This window comes from Panthera onca, chromosome C1 (assembly GCF_046562875.1).
Source record: "Panthera onca isolate mPanOnc1 chromosome C1, mPanOnc1 haplotype 2, whole genome shotgun sequence".
In the NCBI taxonomy this organism is placed as follows: domain Eukaryota; kingdom Metazoa; phylum Chordata; class Mammalia; order Carnivora; family Felidae; genus Panthera; species Panthera onca.
The window spans coordinates 208409058-208433270 of NC_138346.1; the positions used below are offsets into that span (position 1 = coordinate 208409058).

Consider the following 24213-nt stretch of genomic DNA (forward strand, 5'->3'; position numbering starts at 1 on the left):
GCACAGTATATTCCAGAAGCCTCAGAAAACACTGCAAATAGCCATAGTGGATATCCAATAGAACTTCCTGTGATGATGGAAATGTTCCATACCTGCTCTGTCCAGCATGGTAGCCACCAACTGCATGTGGCTAGTGAGCTCTTGAAATAGGGCTAGTCTGAATGAGGAAATGAATTTTTAATTTGATTTGATTTGATTTGAATTGAATTCAATTCAGATTGAATAGCCACATGTGACTAGCCATGGCTGCCATATTGAATAGCCCGGAGATCTGATCACATATATTTTTCTGAATCTGTTCTATAGTTCGGCAGATGTTCGGCATTCTCCCCCGCTCCCCCCGCTATGAACTGGGAAGATTATGGGGCATAGTGTCCAAGCTGCAGGCCCTGGCCCCCTCCTCCTATCCCCTGCCCCCACCCCATGCCTAAGACACCCACATGGCAAGATCTTCCCCGATGTCCAGCCAGAGATCTTGTGAACCCCGAGGGAGTGATCCCTTTTGCTTCAGGCAACGTCATCAGCTCTGCCAATCTACCCAAAGAATCCAACCCATTCATTCCATTTCCGAAAGCTCAGGATGATTCCATTGCTAAGATCATGTCTTTAGGACCAGAGGGGAGGCTGCTGGGCTTCACAGGTCTTGGGCCATTTTGTGCCCACTGGGCTGAGCGGGCAGTGGTGGCCTCATCACAATGCCCTGCTTTTCCCTTCTAAAGAGATTGGAGACACGGCCCTGGCTGGGCCTGTGTAATCTATTCATTTCCTTCCAAGCCGGGCTCTGTAAGCTCATTCACAGAGGATGGGCGAAGGAAGCCGGGGAAGCAAACAGACGTACAGAAAACAAACAACGCTGGGCAGCTCCCTGCTTGGTGGGGGGTGGGGGGTGGGGGGCAGGAGCTGCCGGGAAATGGAGGTGGGAGAATAGAGATGTAGGGACTTGTCTGGAGCGGGTGTGTGTGGGGGGGGGATTCTGACTGGAGAAGGAGAGCGGGGCTCCCATTGCTGCTTCTTTCACGTCCTCCAGAAGCCCCACCCCGCATAAGGAGCCTTGGCTTCTGCAGCCCCCATCTTGGTAAGCTCTTATCTCTCTCCATTCAGCTGGCTCCCTGGGAAAAGAGGCGATCGGTGAGGGAAGGCCAGAGTGGCAATAGACAGAGAGAACTGGAAGCATGGAGCCAGTTCCCTGGAGCTCTCCCCACCCACCCCACCCCACCCCCTTGCCCTGCCACCGGCCTCTGCCCCCATCCTCACCATCACAGACAGGGCATGCGGGGCTCCCCTGGTCCCAAGGAGAGTTCCAAGTCAGCTGAGCCTGCTACCTCAATCCAGCTACAGAATCACAAGGGCCCAAACAGTTGGCTCCAGTGGGAAATTTGCATGTGATTTGCATACATCTGCATATACCCTCCCCACTCCAGAGGCACCGAGTCAAAGGATGTGAAATGAAGGAAAATAAATTCATTAGTGCAGCCTACCATAGCCCAGCACACAGGGTCCGCCACCGTAAGAGATGTAACTGATTCTTAAGGCAATCAACGTGATCGCAGTCTGGGGGGCGGGCGGCGGGGGGGGGAGAGATGGGGGCGGTGGCGACGGGGGAGTCCCAGCACGGTGGGGGGGGGGTGCAGAGACAGGAAGGGAAAGCCCGCGTCTCCTTCATCTTCAGAGAACATAGCGCGGAGCCACGTGGAAGCCTGCGCCCGGTTTCCTACACCTGGCCCTGGCCCTCGTGCTGTCCCCACGTCGGCAGCCACCTCTGCAGGCAGACTTTCACCACCGACGCAGAAAAATTCCATTTCAAACACGAGTGAGGATGGTTGCTTCGAGGGCTGGGGAGGCAATGAGGTGTCGTCCACTGGTATTTCCCTGTCTGCAAGCTCCCTCCACCCTTCACCTCCCTTAAGCGTTCCCATTGGGTCTCCGCGTTTCTCTCTGCCAGCCGGGCGGGGCGGGTCTTTCACGTCCCCTCATTCCGATCCCATCTACGGATGGTTGGGGGAGAGACAGTCCCATCGTTAGCAGTGAGCTGCAGTTAATTTAGCACAGTCCTTCTGCCAGGTGCTAATGAGATGCTGGCTGTGTGTGTCAGCCAAGCAGCTCCCATATCATGTAAATACGCCTCTTAGTGATTCAGTTCATGGCACTATTTAACATATGCCTTGACTTTCTCTAGGCCTGTTGATCTATCCGGGATGGAAATCTTATCTAAAGCTGGGGCCCCCAGGGGTGTCGAGAGCATCAGGTTCACACCTGTGGGGCCCAGGCTGCCTGAAGAGCTTAGGTGGGGGGGTGGCTAGGGGCAATTTTAAGTGGGAGGGGCTACAACGAGACCTTGGAGAACAATGATCTTGGTTAAAAGGAACCCAAGGCGGAGTCAATGAAACAGCAGCGACCAGCAAGTGATGAATCAAAGACCAAGACTGCAAGAAGGAAGAGCAAGGACAGGAGGGTCCCGCCAAAGACTGGCGCGAGAGCAAGAAGGAGATTGAGGAGCGGAGTTCTGGGTCAGGGCATTGAATGGTGAGTGTGCCCCAGTGGGATCCTCGAACACAGGGTTTCCAAGCACCGCACCGTGTAAAGGGGCAAAGGAACCAGTTCTAGATGTGTGATTATCAACCTGCCCGTGCCACCTGCCCCCCCCCCCCCATCAGCTCTGTCCAGCCCCCACTCCATCAGCTCTGTCCAGAGCAGGTGCACTTGACCGTGTCATCTACTGGTCTCATCTGAGGAAAGGGCAATGCCGCAGACAGAGGTTAAAGAAGTGTGGCTTTAGATCGGGAGTTGGTGGACCACGGCCGGTGGACCCAATCAGCCCACAGCCTGTTTCTGTACAGCCCGTGAACCGAGAATGGTTTTTTCTTTTTCTTTTTACCTCTCTTGATGGGTGACAAAAATAAAAAAGAAGAGTGTTTTGTGACATATAAAAATTACATGAAATTCAAGTCTGAGTGTCCACGCACAAAGATTTCTTGGAACCCCGCCATGCCCTTCCATCGCCACGTTGTCTGTGGCTGTTTTCACACTAGCACAGCAGAGCCGAGTAGTTGTGACAGAGACCATACGGTCCCCAGAGAGGAAAATATTTACTATCTGGACCTCAGCGAAAAGTGTTGCCAAAGCCGGTTTCAGATCACGGAAGGGGAGTTCTCTGCCTAACCTGTTCCCAAGATGGCGGTATTTTGCTCTGTGCAATCCTGAGTGTGGCAGGAACATCAATTCCCAGTGGACCTTCTCCTGAGCCCGGCCAGCCCTGACTCCCCGGTGGCCAAGGGACACCGGGCTGGAATGCCCCGTCCAGACACGAGAAGGTTCCTATCGGTGGCTGGAAAGGCCAACACTTGTGCCCAACAGCCAGAGCGGGTCCTTCTGTTGCCAGCAGCTGGGCCGTGGACCAGTGAGCTTCTCTGTGTCTCTAACGGCACCCCTTCTCAGACCCAGATCAGGTGCCAGTCACCAGGATAGTCCCATACGTAATTGAATTAGAAGGCAGACCATCTCTGTAATTCGTTTTAAGAGGGCAGGATGCCACGCTGCTGTTCTCGTTCCTCCGCCAAGAGGATTACCCAAAGCCCCCAGCCTGAAATCCCAACCTCCGATGTTTCTTGGTTGTTACACAGCAGTGTTCTTACTAACTCATACTTGGTACTGCTGGGGTCTCCTGAGCAAAGGGGCAAATTAGGGACACAAAGGAGACCAGAACGAGATAGTTCCTGAGGACAAAAGAGAAGGCTGAACAAAGTGGTCTTGCAGGAGGGTTCGGGCAGAGGATGGGAGCCTGGCAGAGGGCACAGGACGACACGGGGCTGCGTTAGGACTGAGGACATGGCCAAGCCTGCAAGGGTCTCCAGAGGGGCTCTGGGGACTCTACCTTCAGTCCTGGCCATGGTATAGTGGGGACAACTGTGATCACTTACCCGGTACCACACGATCTCACGCATGCGACCATCTGTCTTGAAGTTACATTTCAAGGTCACGGCATCACCAGCCACCACGGGTGGGAGAGGTTCAATGTTGACAGTCAGGTAGCCTACAGGAAAAAGAAGAAAGGGGAGGTGAGGGCATGGGAGGAGTGGAAGGGCTGGGCCGACCGGGGAGGGGGGGAGGGAGCTGACCCGTCTGCAGGGGTGCTGTTCACACTGGAGCCTGTGTGATCGGTACCCGCCCGGCCTGAATGGAGGTCATTGCTCTCTTCTTCTTTGTCATTGGTGTCTCCGTCCTGAGAGCCTGTGGATCCCTCTAGTCCTGAAACACTTCTTGGGATCAATTTTCCCTTGAAAGTAGGACCTGCCGGCAGCTGGAGGTCATGCCTCAATGGACTTCTACAAGATGCCCGGAGAAAAGGTCCTGCGGTCAACCACTATACCTCTTTCCCCCCTTTTGCAGGGTCTTGATATGCATTAGCCAGTTAAGTCTCATGGGAAACAAGCCCGCCGAGAAGCACCTAACCCAGCATTTCCAAACCTATTTGACTACGTGTCTCTTAGCCATCCCTGAAGTCCTCAGCCTCCTGTGCAGTCAGGGTTCCATGGAACCCACATTGGGACATGGTGCCCGAGGTGCCCGGATCCCTCCATTCCCAGCCTTCTAACCAAATCACTCCTGATGAAAGGGAAAGAGCTCCCTGAGGAACTTCTGTTTGCTTCCTGAACCCCCAAATCTCCCCCACCCCCTGCCAAATCTCCCATCTCACACACTTTGCCATCCAAGGGGAGAGTTGGTACCCCCTGGAGGCCATGGTGGGGAGGGGTGGTTATGAGCTGACCACCCTGGGAAGGAGTCCAATCCTCTGCAAGCACCAGGTGATGCGTCTCGCCCACCAGCTGCCCCTGGAGCCCCAGAAGCTAGGACTGTTAACCTGGTAGTCACACCCAGGGGAACACTCCTGTCTCCACACCAAAGTCCGGCTCGGGGGGGCCTCTGACCCTCTCCGCTGCCTCGCAGAGCCCCATCCCCAAGGGCCAAGCCCCATTCCAGCTCGCCAGGGGGCCTCATTCTCGGGCCGATCGCCGGGGCCCATCTGACTGGCTTCCCGCCGGCCGATGTCCGGCCATTGATCTAATGGATCAATCCAGTCCAATTGTCTTAATGAGAAAACTAGCCAGGATGGGTTCAAGGATTTCAATTGTGCAGGCAACCTGAGCGGATCGAGCCCAGGGACCTGACCCCTGCCTGCAGCTTAATGGTTACAACACTCCCGGGGGGCCGGGGGGGCGCGGGGGGTGGGGGCGGGAAGAAATAAGAATCGACCTCCGCAGGATCAATGGGGAAGCTGGAGTCAGAATTGACCTGCGTGGCACCAGGCGTCAGGTCCCAATGGCCAGGGTGAGGAGTAAGGCAGGGGGCTCACCTCTAGGTAGCCTCAACCTCAGGCTGGAGGTCAGGCTCCCAGGAAGCCCCACGGAGCTTTCGTGGTCCTTGTGAGCAGTGACTGGAACCAACTGGAAGGATCAGTGCCCCTCCCACCTTTCCTCATTCATTCAGCCCCAAAGTTTGCTCCCACTTGCTCTGAGCAGGACCGTGATCCACGAAGCAGGGTGGTTCTAGCAGTGCCCTGTCCTCTAGGCGCGCACACTTTGGGGACAGTTTCACAACACGGTCACACTCAGTGGGCGGGTGACAGTGGGGGCTGTGAAAGGAGGGGGAAGGAAGCCTTCCCGGCCTGGACAATCGGGGAAGTCCCCAAGCCCAGCTGGGTCCCAAACCACGACAAACAAGGAGGCTGCCCCTCAGGAGGCGGAAGGCCCACGACAGAGAGGACTCTGGGCAAGCTGATCCCGAGCGGGAAATAATAACGGGTCACATTTCCACAGCACCTACTCTGAGACAGGCTCCAGGCTAAGTGCACAACATGCCTTCACTCAACCGGCTGTCAGGGAATTCCCAGGAGAGAAGAGCCCGCATTCCTCCCGCTTTCCGAAGGGAAACAGAGAGGCAAAGTAACCTACCGAGATCCCGCGGCTCTAAGCGACAGAGCTGGGACTCAAGCCCCACCGCCTGCTCCATTCTGACCGCCATGCTATCCACACAGCCTCTCTAATGATGAGAAAGGAGAGGGAAGGGTCGGCAGACCCTTCCCGGCCAGCACAGGGGAGGAGTGGGAGATGCTGCTAGGGGGCCGAGACAGGAGTCCAGGACCCGATCCTGTCCGCTGATCGCTCCCTGGCTCGGGGCCGACCCCTGGGCTCACCTTTCCAGCGTGGCTGCCCTCCTTGCGGGGGTGGGGGTCTCACCTTTGAAACGACGAGCCAGATGGCTGGGGAGCTCAAGAGCAGAGAAGGGCCCCCCTCCCACCGCAAGGAGGCGGGAAGGACACGTTCTCGGATGGGTGAATCTCACAGCCGGCCTGTGGTGAGTGCAGATGGTGTGTGCGTGTGAGGCAGGCCAGGGCGGGATACAGGTGCCAGCTTGCAGGGTCGCCATTGGCTGGCAAGCCCCGGCGGAATTACAGGTGTGAATCGGTGGGGATGGAGGGGAACACGTGAAGCTCGGCTAACCAGGGGTCGTGTGACAGGCACACGGCGAGGTATAGCCGGTGTCCGGGGCAACAGGGCTCAGGGGCGTGCAGGGTGAGAGCAGGGAAGAGCCCTCTGCACAGCAGCGGGGGAAGGGGGGGGGGTGGGACTCCCGAAGAGGAGATTTCGAAGGGGGGCACCTGGGTCCGGGGGGGGGGGGTTGTGACACCTTAAGACAGCATTTCGCAGGGCGTGTAGACAACAGGGAGCTTCTGATAAATGTTTCAGGCAACAGGATTTCTATTCCCGACACTGCGTTAAACAAAATGGAGCACCCTTCTCTCCTTCAGAACCCTTCTCTTTTCCCTTCTTGCGTCTTGCCTTCATTCGTGAAAAAGAAAAAAAAATTGGGAATCTGTTCAGTACCAGGCACCGCTCCGGGCCCTAGAGATACAGTGCTGAGAAGAGACAAGCCCTGCCCTCCAGGAGCTGAGGCTACGGCAAAGGAGGCTACAATCAAAGAAGCGAACGAGGGGAAGGAAATACGGCCGGTGCTGATAAATGCCATGAATCAAGGTAAACCAGGGTAAAGCGGCCCCAGGGAACAGAGAGCGGGGCAGGGGCCCCTCTGGACAGGGTGGCCCCAGGAGGCCTCTCGGATGGGATCCAGAATAAAGGCAAGTGTGAGCCATGCAGGTCTCTAGGGGGAAAGCGTTCCGGATGGAGAACGCCGCGTGGGCAAAGGGCCTGAAGCTGGAGTGCGCTCAGGGTGTTCACTCAAGGTGGACCCGGGTAGGAAATCTGTTCATAACGTTGTATCCCCGGGAGCCCATCTTTGATTCAGCACCTTGCAAGACTAGAACCAGGGTAGGGGCCGAGGGGAGACAAGTGAGACAGATGGCTAGGGAGGCACTCACTCCCCTTCTCCGCAGCCCCTGAGTCACGCCTGCCTCCCCTCCTCCTGGCCTTGGCCTTGCTAGAGCCCTTTGCAACAAACACCAGGAACAGGACTCTAACCGGAAGCGGAAGGGACTGTGGCTCCCATTCCCCAGGACCCCCTGCTCAGGGGGCGGGGGCGGGGTGACAGCGCCGAACCTAGCCACACTGGGGGCTCCGGCCACGGCGCAGGGACTACAATCTCCCTGGGCCCGTGGCGCTTTCTGGCCCCCATTCAGCTCTAGCAACAACCTGTGCGACATAAGATGCCGTGCTGGCTGCGTGTGTCACGTTGGAGTGTAATTGTCTGTTTGCACATCTGCCTCTCCTTCTGGAATGCGAGCTCCATTAATATCAGTAGAGTATTAAAATGAGATCTGACAAGTGCTGCCTTTGGAGCTTTCTTACGAGCAGGTGGGGACGATCCCGCCACGGCCCCGGGAGGATTTCTCTGTCGTAAAGAAGGAACTGAGGTTCGGGGCTGGTGGGGCGGGGGTGGGGGTGGGGGTGGGGGTGGGGGCGGGGGCGGGGGCGGGGATGGGGGCGGGTAGGGCCTTGTCCAGTGACACCACCACCTAAGCAGAAAAAGCTGGGACCCAGATCTGCCCCCTTTGGAGGCCAGTCTCTTACCCCTGCCTCCTGGGGTACCCGGAGCAGAGTCGCGTGACCTGCTGAGGTCACGTGCGGTTTCGGGGAGGGTAGCCCCGATTCGCCACTCCATTGACTGTGTCCCGGCCAGTGCAGGGGCCAGAAGGGCACACGGGGAACCCAACGTGGAGCGACGGAAACTGCGAACGGGGAGGCCTGGGCTTGGGATCAGGGAAGCTGGGCGGAGGGGACGGCCCACTCCCCCCAAGGCTTGCCATCGGAGCCTCATAACGAGCTGCAGGCTCCCAGATGGTTCCTATCCAAGGCCAGGACGAGCCCTCAGGTGACTGTGGGCTCTAAGCCTCAGGTCTGGAGGGAGGGTCGCTAGCTAGGCAGGGAGGGAGAGCCAGGTGACAAGGCAATTTTCTGACACCTGTACCAGGAGAGGACCGAGTCAGTGCCGATCAGCACCTGCACCACAGGTGAGAACTCACCTTCCCAGACACAGGCACACACAGGAGGGTTCATGGTCAAGGAGGTTTTGGCAAAAGGAAAGCACAGAAGATCTCCTTTAGATCCGGCTAACATCTCTCTGCTTGCTGTTCGAAAAGATTCCATCACCTTCCGAATGCCTTACATTGGTTCTTTGTCTGAAAGTTCCTCCCTCACTTTCCTTGCTTCTCCCGCCCACATGCCTCCAACAAGTTTGAAGTCAGTTATCCAGTTCAAGTTTCTTGCTCTACTGCTCAGTAGTGACCTGGGCAAGTTATGTGGCCCCCACAGGACTCAGTCTCCCCACGTGTAATGTGGAGATGGGAATCATCACAGGGTTCTAGGGCTTTGTTCACCAGCCACAGCCCACCTAGGGCGGGTGTCCCCCAACAGGGTGAGGTGACACCATGCTTCTTGGCCTCCCGGACCATCATTCCTTCTCACTTCCCACTGTCTGGCTGAAGAAAGATGGTCCCGGATAGAGGTGGGAAGAGCGGGGTCTGATATCCGGAAGTTGGTCAAGGAGTAAAGGATTTAGAGATGACCGGGGATCCGGAGCCAGGAGACCCACATGGCACCCTTCTCCCGAGGCGGAGGACAGAAAAGCAAAGAGAGGAGATCTGCGAAGGCCCCCTACTGCCAGGACCCCTCCTCCCCACCTCCCCACCTCGCCCCTGCCGCCACGGCCCAAATCGGGCTGGTGGGAAGGGAAGGCTGAGCAGGCAGGGGTCAGGGGAGAGAGACTCATCCACCAGCCAGGAGGCAGGGAGCACAGTCAAAAGAGCCTAAAAGACCTGAGTTCTGGTCTTCACTGTGCTGCCCACCAGCTCTGCGACCTCAGGCAGGCTGTCCCTCTGTCTGTACCTCAGTTTCCTCGTCTGCAAACTGAGGGATGAACTAGATCTTGGAGGCCTTCCAGCTCCAATCAACCCCAAGTCGGATGTTAATCGAGCCCAAATCTTGCCACCTTGGTTCCTGGTACAACTCAACACCATTTCACCGAGAAGTGCATCCGTCAATTAATCCGCCACCAGCTAAAGGCGGAGCTCTGTCTTTCTCGGCATTAAATTTGCCACCCATCAGCCCTTTGCGTGAGAGCCCCCGAGCACAGTATCAAGAAGCAGGATCAGGAGGGGAGCCGGATTCATCTTAACGAAGCAGTTCATTATCCCGAATGCGGCCATCACTCTCCCCCTCTATCTCTGACATCATTTATACCGCTCCTGTTAAGATACATTTAGCAAAATCACAGGCCATGTGTAGGCACCAGGCGCCCTCCCCAACAAGGTGGATGACGAATAGCTCCTGCGTCCGGTAACTCGTCTTGTGATATCCCTGCGTCCCTCCTCTCCCCTTTCCCAGCTCAGAGGGGACGCTTCCAGAAGGCCGGCTCACGTCTGGCCCCCTGGAAGGGGTGCAGGCCTGCCTTGATGCAGTGGAAAGAGACAGAAGTCATCTCAGGGTGACCTATGTGGATGTTTCAGTCTGCCCAGATCGAGAACTTTCCTGGGACGAGGGCTTTTAACACCAAATCACAAAGTCCCTGGGAAACCAAAACAAGGTGGTCACGTGAGTTATAATTCCACCATGGCCCATGGCTGGCCTGGTGCAGCGCTTAAACCTCTCCCTACCTAGTTCAACAGCGAGGGCGACCATACCTCCCTTAACCAACTCGAGGACTGGCAGAGTAAAGGCTAACTCGTCCCTGGTGCTCGACCCCATACGGGTTCAGCAGACATTGGTGGTTAACGGAGTAGCGTGAGGTCGGGGTCTGGCTTGGACTTCCTGCATCCATTCATGCCCTTCTAGCATCCTCCACCAGCAGCCAGGCTGCTTTCTCTAGAAGGCACACCTCTGGCCTTCTTAGGGACCTTCAGAGCTTCGAATTGGCGCATAGGAAATGTTGCGGATCCTCTCGGGGACATCTGGCACACGCCTAGTTCAAAATCCCCGTCCAGGCCCCTCTGCGTTCTGTTCTTCCTCAAGAGCAGCCCCGTCCCTCACTGCTGGGTCCTAGCACAGATGGTCCCCTCTGTCCTGAGCCCTCGCTCTTGGCTTGGGAAATTGCTATCCATCTTTCCAGGATTAATGGAAATCTCACCTCCTCGGGAAATCTTTTCCTGACTCCCCAGGCTGTCACAGTCCCCAAAACACCCCTTGTCCCCTATTGCTTAGATCACGGAACAGGACTTGTGACGGTGTAGTTGGTGAATGGTCACCACGACGTGAGGCCATGGGCTGTAACCAGGTGCCGTGTTACCTACGTGCCTCCGTCGGAGTCTCTGTTGGGTGAAGGAACAGATTAATTCTGGCCCATGCCCTGGACTGTTCCACAGAGTGGGTGCTGTGTCCAGGAGGGCTCTCGTGCCAGCACCTCTTCCCGGTGGCCTTGTGTGTCACAGCCTGGGCCAGGTTGTGTCACCTAGCTTCAGGTGCCTTCTGCACCTGCCTCTCTGGCCACATTTGCCCGGACAGGCACTGGTGCCGCCTTAGAGTACCCAGGGGCCTCTCATGGAGGTCAGGCAGGAGGACTCTGTCCAACAGAAGAAATGAGCCCTGGGCGGTGAGTGGCCACCCCATCGGTCACGGGAGGATGTAAGGCAGACCAGCCGAGTCAGCAGACCGCACAGTGGGTACAGCAAAGAGCACAGGCAGCACGAGCCGTGGAGAGGCAGCAGCATCCATGCGTAATGGCCCTTGCTGAACCGCCATCCGGCAGGACCCCAGAGCATCAAATAGCGTGCGTCCACTTGAGGGGGGGGACGGCCAGAAGTAGCAGGCTCACTGTTAGGGGACAGCGTGACTGGTGCATTCTGAACAGCGTCCCACTCCTCCTGGGGGCACTGTGCTGAGCTGGTGTCCCGTGTCCCTTCCTGCCAGCAGAGGTGACCGGGCACCTTGCAGCAGGTGGGTTAGGAACTCCGAACCTAGGGTCCTGCGTTACCGCCTAACGCACGCTTGGATGTCTGCAGGCACCTCAAACGAACCAAACGGAAGTGATGCTTCCCCCCACTTTTCCTTGGCTCAGGCAAGGCCTGCATTCTCTACAAAATGCATCCAGAATCCAACTCCCTCACCCCTCCGCTGCCACCCCCTGGGCCCAGTCACCACAATTTGTTGCTGGTCCACTGCAATGCCTCCCAGCTGGGATCCTTGCTCCCACCTCTGCCCTCTCTGATTTCATCTCCCCTCACTCTCTTCCTCATTCCTCCACCCCCCCGCACAATGACCTCTGCCCGCCCCTCAATACTCCAAGCATATCCCCACCTCAGGGCTTTTGCACTTGCCGGTCCCGCCTCCCCAGACAATCTTTCCCCAGGCACCCACGTGGCTCAATCCCTCCATTCTGCTCTTTGGAGAGACCCTTCCCAGCTATCTAATATAAAATCGTATCCCTGCCATTCTCTTGCTCCTTACCCTGCTTTATTCTTTTTTAAACATTTATTCCTGCCTGATACACATTTATTTGTTTGTCTACTGATCTTCCCCTCTCCCACCCCCTTACCCAACCAGGTTGGAAGCTTCATGAGAGCAGAGATTTCGTGTGTGCACGTGTGTGTGTATTTCAATCTTTTCTTCCTGGTGTTCAGATTGGATGGTTTCTATCGATCTGTTTCAAGTTCACAGACTTTCCTCCGTCATCTCATTCCTGCTACTGAGTCTATCCTGTGAGGTTTCTTTTTTTTTTTTTTTTTTTTTTTTTAACTTTAGTTCTTGTATTTTTCAGTTCTAAAGTTTCTGCCTGGTTCTCCTTTATATCTTCTATTTCTTTGCTGAGACTTTCTATTTTAATACTTGTTTCAAGACCATTTGCGATTGCCTGTCCCAGCATTTTTACAATAGCTACTGTAAAGTCCTTGTCAGATCCCTTCCAAGCCAGGTGCCATCTTATCAGTGGGGCCTGTTGATTGTCGCCTCGTGTGAATTGAGACTTTCACAGTCCTTTTGTGACTTTGGTTTGTATCTTGGACATTTTCGGGATTACCTTACGAGAGTCTGGCTCATGGACGTGTTTATACTCATTCTTTCAGGGGGTGCTTTAAATTCCAGGCTTCTTCCCCAAACCGCCTGCAAGGATTTATGTGCTAGATTTTTCAAATAGGTGTCCATCCATTCTGTCCAGATCTCACAGTTGTGTTAGCAGGAGGTAAAAGGAGCCTCAGCCCAAAGTCCTTGACTTTGTGGTGTTTAATCACGACTTTATCCCTAGAAACTAGAACCGTTCCTGGCATTTTAATAGGAATTCAATAAATATGTGTTGAATGAGCCCCAAACTGAGCAAAAACAGGTGATTGGTGCTGGGCAGTTTTCAAAGCATATCTGTAATTATTATCTCACTGGTCACCATAGCAACCCTGTGGGACAGCATCCCCATTTTACAGGTGAGGAGACAGAGGCTCTGCGATACAGAATGACTTCCTCATGATCACCCAGAAGCTGGCGTGGCAGGCCGGCCCTCTGACTCTACTCTTTCGCTCTCCCTCCTGCAGAGCCCCCTGACCATTGCCCTCCAATGGGAAGCAAGGGGATAGCAGGGGTGAGGAGGAGGGGCAGGTGTCCAGAAGGACACAAGAAGCTTTGCTCCAGGCCGGCGGGATCAGACACCGGGCTGGGTCAGCAGGACACAACACCTCCACAAGGGGCAGCAGGATGACTGGTAGCTGAGGCCACGTTCAAGTTCAAAGCCAGCAGAGGATGCGAGGAAGGCCAGGGGAATGTGTCTGATAACTTTCCCAGGACGGCAAGAGACCCGAGGCCAGATGGATGAATTTGTTCTATCGCATCCCTGACATACGGTCCCCCGATCCCAGCTCTGGACAGTCACCTTGGCCCAGAAGTGCCTGTTTTGTGTCACTGAAGTCATCACTTGTTGAGGCAAAGTAGCGAGAGAGGAATCAAAAGCAGTGCCCATTGGACTAGGAGCTCCCTGTGGGCGGGCAGGGACTCCAGGACCCCTCTCCCTGGGGAGAATCAGCCTGGACTCACCAAGACGTGACTCAGAGCAGACAGACAGTCGGATGCTGGCAACAGCCCCACCAGCTGGATTTAAGGCCCTGCTGGGGGGGTCGACCCTGGGGGTCGGGGTCACATCAGTTCCTGATGACGCCCTCCCCTTTCTGTGGCGCTGGGATTTACCTCCATGTGAAAGCGGGAGCTCCGTGCATCACCACTCATGAAGAAAAGAGGTCACCCCACCTCATGAAGATAAATACCACAGCGTGGCACTGGTGACAGCCTCCCTGGGCTCCCTGTGCCGCGTAATTACTAGCATAATAAATATTATTACAGCAAAACAATTATTGCAGCCAGATCTTTCAGGCAGGTACAGAGGGTTCCGTGAAATACACCTTCCGTGCTGGGCTAACAGGTGCTCCCAGCCAGGGACCGGGGTGAGGGGTGGCGCAGAGGGCGGAGGGGGCCTTTTAAGAAAAGAAAAGCCTCTGAGCGAAGAGGAGAGGTTAACAGCTCACCTGTCTCAAAGATGGATCAATTCTTCCTGCTGAATAGCTCTCCAAACTCTCTGCCCCGCACCAGTCCTGCCTTGGTTTAGGCCCCTAGAAGTCCTCCCCAGGACCCTGCACAGCCTCCAGCCATGGCCCTCCAACGCAGCCCCACCTGGGGTCTCAGTGATGTCTCTAAAATGCAAATATGACGACGCCACCTCCCTGGCTAATGCCACGCAATTTCCCTACCCCATTGCCTTCCAATTCAGGATCAAGTTCAGACTCTGTCATGGCCAACCGGGTCCCTAATGATCTCGCCTCTCTCAGCGTCTCCAACTCAATCAGTCTCACGCCGCGTCTGTGCCACCGTGGAACCCACCCACCACCCCTTCCACACCCCCTCAGGTTGTTCTTCTCGCCTGGGTTGCTTCCTCTTCCTGGAATGCCCTTCTCTGAGTTCGTTTAGGGAAATTTGTCCATGCCCTTCCAGGTTCAACGCAACAGTCGCCCCTTCCTTGATTGATCTGAGTCTGATGTTCCCTCTTCTGAGCTCGCGGACCCTTGCAAACGTCTCCATCATAGCCGTCCACGCCGACGGTAATGTCACACACGGCTCTTTGTGTATGTCTCTGCCGTCAGACTGGGAGCTTCCTGAGGCCGGGGACCTGATGTGCTTGTCCGGTTTCCTGTCTGACGTTTGGCACGTGGTGGGTGTTCAGCCGGCATGCTGCACAGAGGAGGTAGTGAACGAGCCATCGCACGGACATGACATATGACGGTGCTTGGTGGCCGTGGTGCCCTGGACGCATGAGGATCATGCTGCAGCCCGGTGTCCTGATGTCACACACTGGATCCAAATCCTTCGTCGTCTCCCCACTGCCTCTGGGATGAGGTCCAAACCTTTTCCCCTCACCCCCCCTGGCCTGCCTCTTCCTCAGCTCATCGCTTGTCCCTCTGCCTTCCATAGGCTGAGCCTCAGCCGTCGGAATCACTCAGCGCTCCCCATATATACTAGACATCGTGGGGCTCCTGGGTCTATGCACCTGCCATCACTTTACCCTCATGGCTTCGATAGAGCCTTCAGGGCTTAGCTTGGACATCACTCACGCCAGAGGCCTCTCCTGACACCAGCCCCAACCTCACCTACCCCGCGCCCAGCACCCCAAGCCGGAGTTAAGTACCCCTCTCCTACCATCTATCATAGCCCTAACACGTTTGGCTAATCTGTCTCCCGCTACCACGGACTGTGAGCTCCTGAAGAGCCAAAAGCATGTCTCATGACCTGCAACATGAGGGCTTAGCATGCTGCTGGCTACACTGTTGGCATGAAAGGCATACTTACTGAATGGATGAACGAATGAACGAACGAACGAACGAATGAATTCATGGCCGAACAAATAAATTCTACAGCCAACTTCAGCTGGTCTAGCCTTGGCCATAACATCCGATTCTGTTGGGGCTGAAAAGTTTTTGTTTTTCTGCCTTAATGGGCTATGGGTTTCTACCCTAAATTTAGGCCATGAAAGAACACCTGGTGGGGGGGGTCCCTACCCTCAGTCTCCTGGTTCTCACCTCCCCCAGCTCAGCTCTGAGCCCCCCCAGCCTTTGCAGGGAGACGTGCCTGCTACTTCCCGGCATCCATCCCTGCCCCAATCTCCAGGCTCTTGTGAAATATTCCCACTCTGTGATCTCCAGCCAGCTAATCAAATTCCCCTCTGTCAGACGCAATAGACGCTCAAAAGCCTCGTAGTATTAATGTATTATTCATGACGTATGCATTATTTATCATTAGTTTGTTTATTTATTATTAATTTGTGTTTCATTATTGATAATGACGTGGTTATACTATTAATAAGAAGGCTGGGGAAGGCTGTGCTGTGACCCTTTGCTGATGCCTGACGCTGCTCCAATTCCCTGGCGAGCCAAGACGGGGAGGGGGTCGTCTTTCTTCCCATTTTGTGGATGGGAGACACTGAGGACAGAGAAGGGCGGGATTCGTTCAGTCAGTCACCTTGCCTCTGAGCTGTATACCAGGGAAGGTGAGGGGGGGCGAAAAGCTTCATTAGGCAGCGTGTCCTGAGTTGACAAGAGGGCCAAGGGTCTGGGTTCCTGCAGGAGGCTGATGCTCGTCTCCATCTGGAACCTCGTGCTCTGCTCGTCCCAGGCTCCTTCGCCCGAGTCCATCCGGGGCGCAGAAGCTGTCTTTGCTCTATCTTGTACACGGCACCTGCTCTTTGTGTGTGCGTGCTCCCCAAACCCTATCCCTCTTCCCCCGAGGGCTCATTTCCCAGCCTCCCTTGCGGGATGGTGGGGCCATATGACTGAATCCTGGCAGTGGAGTGTGGCTTCCAGGCCTGGGCCCTAGGAACGGCCTGTGCCATCCTCCCCACCGTCTCTCTGTGCCAGCTGCCTGGAGGGAGGGGCCGCCGAGGACCTGGAGAGGGGCAGAGCCGTCAGGTGGAAAGAGCCTGGGTACTTGAATGACGTCCTCCCGCGGTCCCCGATGGACAAGGATACGAATGAGGAATAAAACGTTACTGTGTCCAGCTGCTGAGATTTTGTCACAGCAGTGGTTCTACCAATACGTTCCATTAATATCGTGCACACAGTAGGTACTCAGAAGGGTCTCCGTGAAAACAAAGTGAGCGGGCAGATGAAGAAATAAGCCACAAGATCAGTCAATGGTTCTGGTTACATTGTCGTTGAGCTGGGCTCCCAAACCACAGATTACCATGCGGGAGTGGCCTTCTTGATCTTGAATCGGGGCCCTTCTGTTCTACAAATGGATAAACTGAAGCCCAGAGAAGGGAAGAGCCGTGGCCAAGGTCACAGGAACAATCGATAAGTAACTTAAGACCAGGACCCAGGTCTCCTGAAGCAGAGTCCTGGGGCCCTTTCTGCCAGCCCATCGGCTTCTTTCCAGCTGTATTTCATCGGACAGCCTGCCGTGCCCTCCGGAGCTTTCTCTGCATCCTTGGGGGCGGGTGAGGGGAACCACTGTTTCTCTATCCCTGGGTCAGGCCAGCATCCAAGAACAGGTGGGCCTTCCGGGAGGCAGAAGGCTGTGATGCGGGATGCCCACGAAATGCCCGACGAGCCCTGGCCACCTTGCAGGGCCTTCTCCAGGGCCAGGGCCCTCCCGGGCAGGGCTGGCTGTGCAGCCGACAATGCAGAAGCCACAGGCCGTGGCAGGAAGAAAAGGAAAACAGCTTCCGACCTTGAAGCCAAAGCCCTGGCTTGTTCTGCCGTGGACACACAGGGCAAGTCCCCATGCCTCCCAAGGCCTCAGTGGTCTCCTCTGAAAGAGGGGCTCATGGTGCTCACTGCTCAGGGCAATGGTGACATCAAAACGCCTTCTTTGTATGGGGATACTTATCCTCATTTCTGAGGGCTGGGAGGGCCGGGGACAAGGCAGATACAGGGAACTGATTGCCGTGCCCCTCACGAGGGGCGGGTGCAGGTGTGGACCGCCCGGCCATCACTCCCCTGCCTCGGCTGCCCGGCTTCCCCACGGGCTCCCCTCTCGCACCAGCAAGACTGCTCAAAGGCCTTTTCTAGAAAGCTTTGGGGCAGCCGGCCCAGTTTGGGTTGGCCGTTGGGGCTAAGCCTTGGGAGCACAGAGGCTGAACAGGCACCGTCCTCCCCCACCTTGTACCCTCTACGGAGCACACAGAGCGCCTGGCTGACTTGTGTCCTTCACCTTCCTTCGAGAGCACGAGGACAGACTCGTGAGCCACTGGGAGGCCTCTCTGACTTAGAATAAAATTTAAAATATGGATCACACGTTATTAAGGAATATTTTAAAAGAAAAATAGTTACTACTCAAGGAACATAGTCTAAGCTAGGTTATAAACTGGGCTTAATCAGTAGAACGAGGCAACTTAATGAAAAAAATTACAATTTAAAATAGGCCCACATTAAATAATAATGCCTCAGAAACACAGAGGTCCTTTAGCCTATAAGAATTAATTGTTGGACTTGGAAGCTAAAGGCATGATAAAGGAATCCTTAATTTTTGGATCTTTTATTTTTCTCTCCCAAAAAGGCATCTTGCATTACACTAGGCTTCCTTCACTTCGGCACCCACGGATCTGGAAATTTGCAAAGGGAATCCGTTCAGTAGCCATCGTCTCCTCCCATCTGTGATTCGGATGGTCCCGATGAAGTGTGGCTTTGCTCACTGGATCTGCGCGGGTGCTAAATAAACTCACGTGACAGAGTTTCCCACTGATGATTTAGGGGATGGGCTCGCTTGGCAGAATCAAAGCCCCCGAGTTAAGGCTCTTCAAGCAGGGCGACTCAAGTCGTTAGGGAGGAAGCCTTACGGTCCATGCGACCTCCAACCTTCACTCTGGAAACCACTAGAAATGGTCCCATGGGGGCGCCCGGGTGGCTCAGTTGGTTAAGCGTCCAACTCCTGGTTTCGGCTCTCGGGTCATGATTTTGCGGTTCGTGGGTTGGGGCCCCGCGTCGGGCTCTGGGCTGGCAGTGCAGAGGCTGCTTGGGATTCTCTCCCTCTCTCTCTGTCCCTCCCCTCTTCACGCTTTCTTTCTCTCTCTCTCTCTCTCTCAAAATAAATAAACTAAAACTTAAAAAAAAAAAAACAAAACAAGAAATAGTCCCATAAAGCAGAGTGGTCTCAACCAGGGGCAAATTTTTGCATTCCCCAGGGGACGTCTGGCAGGGTCTGGTGATCTTTTTGGCTGTCACAACTGGCATCTACCTGTCGTGGCCGGGGATGTGCAAACATCCTTTAAGGCACAGGAGGAGCCCGGCAATCGAGAGCCATCCGGCCCCAAGCGTGCCTCCGACAGCGAAGGAGAGCAAACTTCTGGAAGGTAGGAATGTGTGCTCAGAGGTTTGCAGGCACGAGAGCCCGAGGGAGCCTGCACACATCCGAACCAGCTGTCTGAAGCCGGGAAGGTGGATTCTTGGAAACCTCCCCCTCGACACGACCCCGGCACCCGCTGTGCCCAACGCCTCTCACCCGAGCTTCTTTACCACCGAAATGGATCAACTCATTCCATCAGAGCATCTCTCCTGCCCTCCAGAACCTATTTGGATTGTGCGATACAAGCATCCCAGGAGAAAGTTCTCTCACGGTCACCCTTGGCCAAATGCATTTATTCTGCAAAGCAAAGGAGCCCAAGCTCACGAAGGGGAGAGTCTGCAGGGCTCCTGCCTCCCAGGGGAGCACTCAGCGCCTCCCTCCTCGCCAATCTTGCTCTTCCTGCTCGGCAGAAGCAATCTGGTCCTCAGATTAATACTTTATTAAACGCACGCGTCGTGCAAGATACACAGCAGCCTATTACAGCTGTTCAGTTATAGAGCGCCTTCTTGTCACCCGAAGGCTATTCGGGCCTGATTTGCTCACCATCTAACTTCTTCCTGCTTCAGGCCAAGGGACAGATTGAAGTGGGGGGCGGGGGTGAGATGGGGAGGAAGCGGGTCGGTGCGGGGTGAGCCGGAGATATTTACTCCCATCCTCCGAGGCTCCAGGCTTCCTGCTTCCCAGGGAGGACAGAAAGGCATGGGACCTCGACGGAAGAGTTGCACGAACCACGTCCAGGGCCGGATAAAATTCAGGAATGAGACTCCCATGATAGTTCTAGCTCAACTTACCCAAGAACAGCAAGCCTGCTGCATGCAGGCATTGAGCAGGCCAGCCAGCCCTTCCGGTAGGAACGGGCTGGAGGCGGACCATGAAAACAGGCCGGCATCCTGCTCCGTTCCTAACTCCATGCTCTGGGAATTCGAGGCTCCAGTCTTCGTAATCCATTGAGCAAGAATCCTGATGCCTGCCTCCCGGGGTTGGACAGAATACATGCACAGCGCTAACGTATCACTCAATACACGGCTGACCCTAGCACGGTCGGCACGATTCTATTCCTTTTTAGAAGCAGAATTTACGGCAAAATGCACAAATCTCAAGTGAGCAGCTCGATGAATGTCTTCATATCACACGCTCACGCAACCCCCCCCCCCCCCCCCCCCCCCGCCGGATCAAAACACAGAACGTTCCCAGCAGCCTTGGAAGTTCCCTCGCGCTCCTCGCCAGGCCCCTGCCCCCACCCCAAGGGTACCCTCTGTTCTGGCTTCGCCATCACCGATTACCTTTGCTTCTTGGCCCTCACAGAAATAGAATCACGCAAGACGCGCCCTTGTGTGTCCGGCCACTTTGTCTCAGCACGGTGCGTGTGACATTCATCTATGAGTTGCGTTTATCAGTAGTGTGTGCCTTAAAAATACGATCCCTGGGTAATATTCTGTTGTATGAGATACCGCGATCCATTTACCCATTCTACCACTGAGGGATGTTTCAGGTGGTTTCTAGTTTGGGCATATTATAAATAAAGCCGATCGTGTCACTGAAATATGAATCTTAGCCCAAGGGGACAACCGGCCAACCCCTTTCTTCCCGGGGAAACTGATCTCTGTCTTCAGCCAGGTCCTGGTGGGGAGGCCCACGGGTGGGTAATGAAGACAAAGGCTGCCTTCAACGTGCCCACGCAGCCCTCTGGGACCTTTGCCCTTCCTCTCAGGGGCACTCGGGATATCCCGTGAGAATGTTGGCCACTTAACTGCCTTTGATGGGAAAGGCTCTTCCCGCCCCTCCTCCCGCCACGGTCTCCTAGGGGCCCATCAAAGCCAATCTCCGACCCCTCCCCAAATAGATGGCACTGCGTTTGAAACTGCTTTGCTCGTCGCACGCAGACAAGTCCTTCTGTGTCTCATCGTCACACAAGCCTGTGGGAGGGCCAATATCCCCATTTTTCAGGGAGGAAAACTGAAGCCCACAGATTCATCTACTTGCTCACTTATGAGACAAATAGTTATGAAACCCCTGTTAGCTGCTGGGCCCACGCACCTGGAAAGAGCCAAGAATTAAGCCGGTGGGAGATGCGTAAACGCAGAAGCACACCTCTCGGCAGACTGTCTCCCCTTCTGCATCCTTCAGCCCCGGGCGCCCTTGTATTCTCCCAAACCCTCCGCCTGCTTTCTGCACCATTAGTCTCGGCTCCCGGTGAGATGAAATTCTCTGTGGTTGCTTTTCTCCCCCCTCGATCCTTCCATAATCCACAACAAGCCTTAGGAACACAGAAGCGCCTAATAAATGCTCTGAAGCGCACGATGGAGGGTGGAATTGTTGACCTGACGGTGTAATTCTGAATTTCCAAGTCTGCGTTAAGAGAGGCTTGCTCACCCCCAAAGAGCCCTCCCGCAAGTAGGTGTCGCGTGTGTGGGGGGCAAAGCACGTCAAGGTCCAAGAAGCACCCGGCACGCCCTTGCTGGCTGAAGAGGGGATAGGCAGAGAGCCTACAGGGGCAGAGAGCAGTCCCCCCGGCCAGCCAGCGAGCAGACACAGACCTCGGTCCTACACCCACAAGGAACCGAACTCTGCAGTGAGCCGCACGACATTAGAAGTGGATTCTCCCCCAGGATCTCCGGACGACAGCCTGGAAGGCCACCACCTTGTGAGGCCCCGAGCAGGGAAATGAGGCTAGCCCACGAAGACTGCTCGCCTACAGAAACGTGAGCCAAGAGACGGTTGTTGCTTTCAGCCGCCGATACGACATGCTTGTTTGGGACCACGGCAGCCGGTGGCTTCTGAAGCGCCAAGCAGACCACACCACTCCCCTGCTCCAAGGATTCACGCAGCTCCCAGCTCGCTGGACAGTGAGAACCAGGGCCTTCTTGTGGTCCGGAAGGCCAGCACAGCTCCCTTGCTTCTTACCACACCCTCTGGCTCACTCCGTCCCAGCCACACTGGCCTCTTTGTTTTTCCGTAAACACCCCAAGCTCATTTGTACCTCAGGACCTTTGCACCTGCTGTTTCTTCTTCCTGGAACGCTATCTTCCCAGCCTATGTGCATGGCTTGCTTACTCATTTCATTTTGATCTCTGCTCATTGTCATGCCCACCGTCCCGCCCGCCCCCCCTACCACCCCCGGCTCCGGAGGCCTTCCTTGATCGCCCAATCTAAAATTCTCCAAAATGCCCACCTAACTTCTCTCCTATCCCTGAAATTGCTTTACTTTGCATAACCCTACGTCTCTGTCTGACACTGTGTTTTAACTTATGTGGATTTAGTCACAATTACGGATAGCCTTCTATCCCCGCTGACCAGAACGTCAGCCCCACAAGGGGACAGGCTTTGTCTATCTGTTCACTGCAGTGTCTCCAGCACCGGGGACGGCATCTGGGAATCATCACCACCATACAGTACTTACAGTGAGCGAGGTGCTGTATTAGGTGCCGTTTACTACTTTCAGGAAAACGACGAGTCAACACGACCATCCTTCGACATTACGACAGATTATCCTACAGACCAAGCTTCCAAAAGAAAAATCCCACAGGCACGATTCTGTGCTTGCTCACGAATCCTTGACAGCTTCCAGGGTTTTCCCTGGCTCTGATTCTGGGCTCCCTTTTGATCAGAATCCTGTGCATAGGGCACCTTGAGTCAGCTGTCCTGGGGGCACAGCTGGGACTCTTAAGGTTTCAGCAGATTTGGAGGCAAAAGGCTCGGGAGGCACCCCCTGGTGGGGTTCAGATCCCAACATATGAATTTGGGGTGGACACAAACATTCTGTCCATAACAGCGACACCGTAATAATCTAACACCTTTCCCGACGAGCCCAGAGAGGGGGAGCGTTTCTAAGTCCTCTCGGATCCTGTATTTCCAACCTCAGTCTGTCTCAAACAACATCGCAAAGGGGGTTTTGAACACCCAAACTGAAACGAGACCGGCCTCGTGTTTTACTTCCAAAGCCGATTCTCGAGGTTAGCTCCCTTCACAATGGGTTGTTTGAGTCATGCTCCTGTAAGCTTCGCTTGCTCACAGCCCCCTTCTCCATCCTTCTCCCTGTCGGCAAGATAAGAAGGGGTCGGGTTAAGACCAAGGATGACAAATGTCCCCTGGATGCATGGGATGTTTTTTTTTTCCACGGAGAAGGCAACGTCCCACTGGGTTCTGGAAGAAGAGACCCAGCCTGCTCTTATCAATATTTTTATCTTTAATGACTTCTCTCATCGGTGACTTCAAGAATATTTGTTTATTGCAGAAAATAAATAATACCAGTAACAGTAAAGAAAAAAAACACCCTGTCCTCACAGAGAAAGGCATTGCTGATAGTTTGGAATCCTCACCCCCACCCCCCATCAACATTTTAGTGGGACTCAGTGACATGGTGTCATTGGACATGTAAACCCAAATTGTCTCATGCCCAATAATGAGGGTTAAGGTGGGTTTTTTTAAGTTTATTTATTTATTTGGAGAGAGAGAGAGAGAGAGAGAGAGAGAGGGAGAGGGAGAGAGAGAATGCAAGCGAGTAGGGGAGGGGCAGAGAGAGAGGGAGAGAGACAATCCCAAGCAGGCTCTACACTGTCCGTGCAGAGCCCAACTCGGGGCTCAATCCCAAGAACCGGGAGATCACGACCTGAGCTGAAACCAAAGGTCAGGTGGCCCCATGAGGGTTAAGTTCACGTGTCAACTTGAAGGGGTCATGGGGGGCCCAGGCTAAACATTATTGCCGGGCACGTCTGGAAGGGTGTTTCTGGATGAGATTAGCGTTTGAATCAGGGGACTCCGCAAAGTAGCTTATCCTTCCCGGCGTGGGTGGGCAGCCGCCACTCCATGGAGGCCCAGGAAGAGAACGGAAGACAGAGGGAGGAGGAATTTGCTTCTTTACTGGCTCTCAGGTTCTCAGGCGTCTGGACTCGGACCGAATCACATCACTGGCTCTCCCGGGTCTCCAGCACGCAGACGGCAGATCGTGGGACTTCTCCGCCTCTGTTTCTCTGGAGAGCCCCGACTCACACAGATTCCTAGACCCAAGAGTGGGGTCTAGAGGGAGAGAATCTTGGGGATGAGTTTTCTGGCTTGGTTCTGGCGTTTCCGGAACTGGCTCTCTACTCTGATTGGAGCTGCTCTCACAGAATATCCCAGACCGAGGGGCTTATAAACCACAGAAATGAGTTTCTCACAGTTCTGGAGACTGGGAATTCTAAGATCAAGGCGCTGACGCATTGAGGGTCTGGTGAGGGCCCCTTCTTGCCGCGTAGATGGGCTCTTGTCTCCGTGTCCTCGAAGGGTGAGGGAACCCTCTGGGGTCTCCTTCATAAGGACGCCGATCCCATCCGTGAGCGCTCCGCCCTCGTGACCTATCACCTCCCAGAGGCCCCACCTCCTCATGCCATCACCTTGGGGGTTCAGATCCCAACATACGAATTTGGGGTGGACACATTCAGTCCGTCGCAGCAACACCGTCACAATCTAAAACTTTTCCCAACCAGCC

At 55.0% G+C, this 24213-nt stretch overlaps 1 protein-coding gene across 4 annotated transcripts in view; it reads right to left on the reverse strand.

The window, feature by feature from the left end:
- The window catches only part of IGSF21 (immunoglobin superfamily member 21), a 233647-nt gene that overhangs the window by 129613 nt on the left and 79821 nt on the right, over positions 1-24213 (reverse strand). For 2 of the 4 annotated variants that reach the window (XM_078452312.2, XM_078452314.2), the window contains exon 2: positions 3918-4030. The exons of 1 other annotated variant lie outside the window; for it this stretch is intronic. In XM_078452312.2, coding sequence (XP_078308438.2) covers positions 3918-4030 — 113 coding nt within the window. Of the gene's footprint in view, positions 1-3917; positions 4031-4115; positions 4278-24213 lie in introns of those variants that run through there. One more of the 4 variants, XM_078452313.2, reaches the window with a different exon arrangement.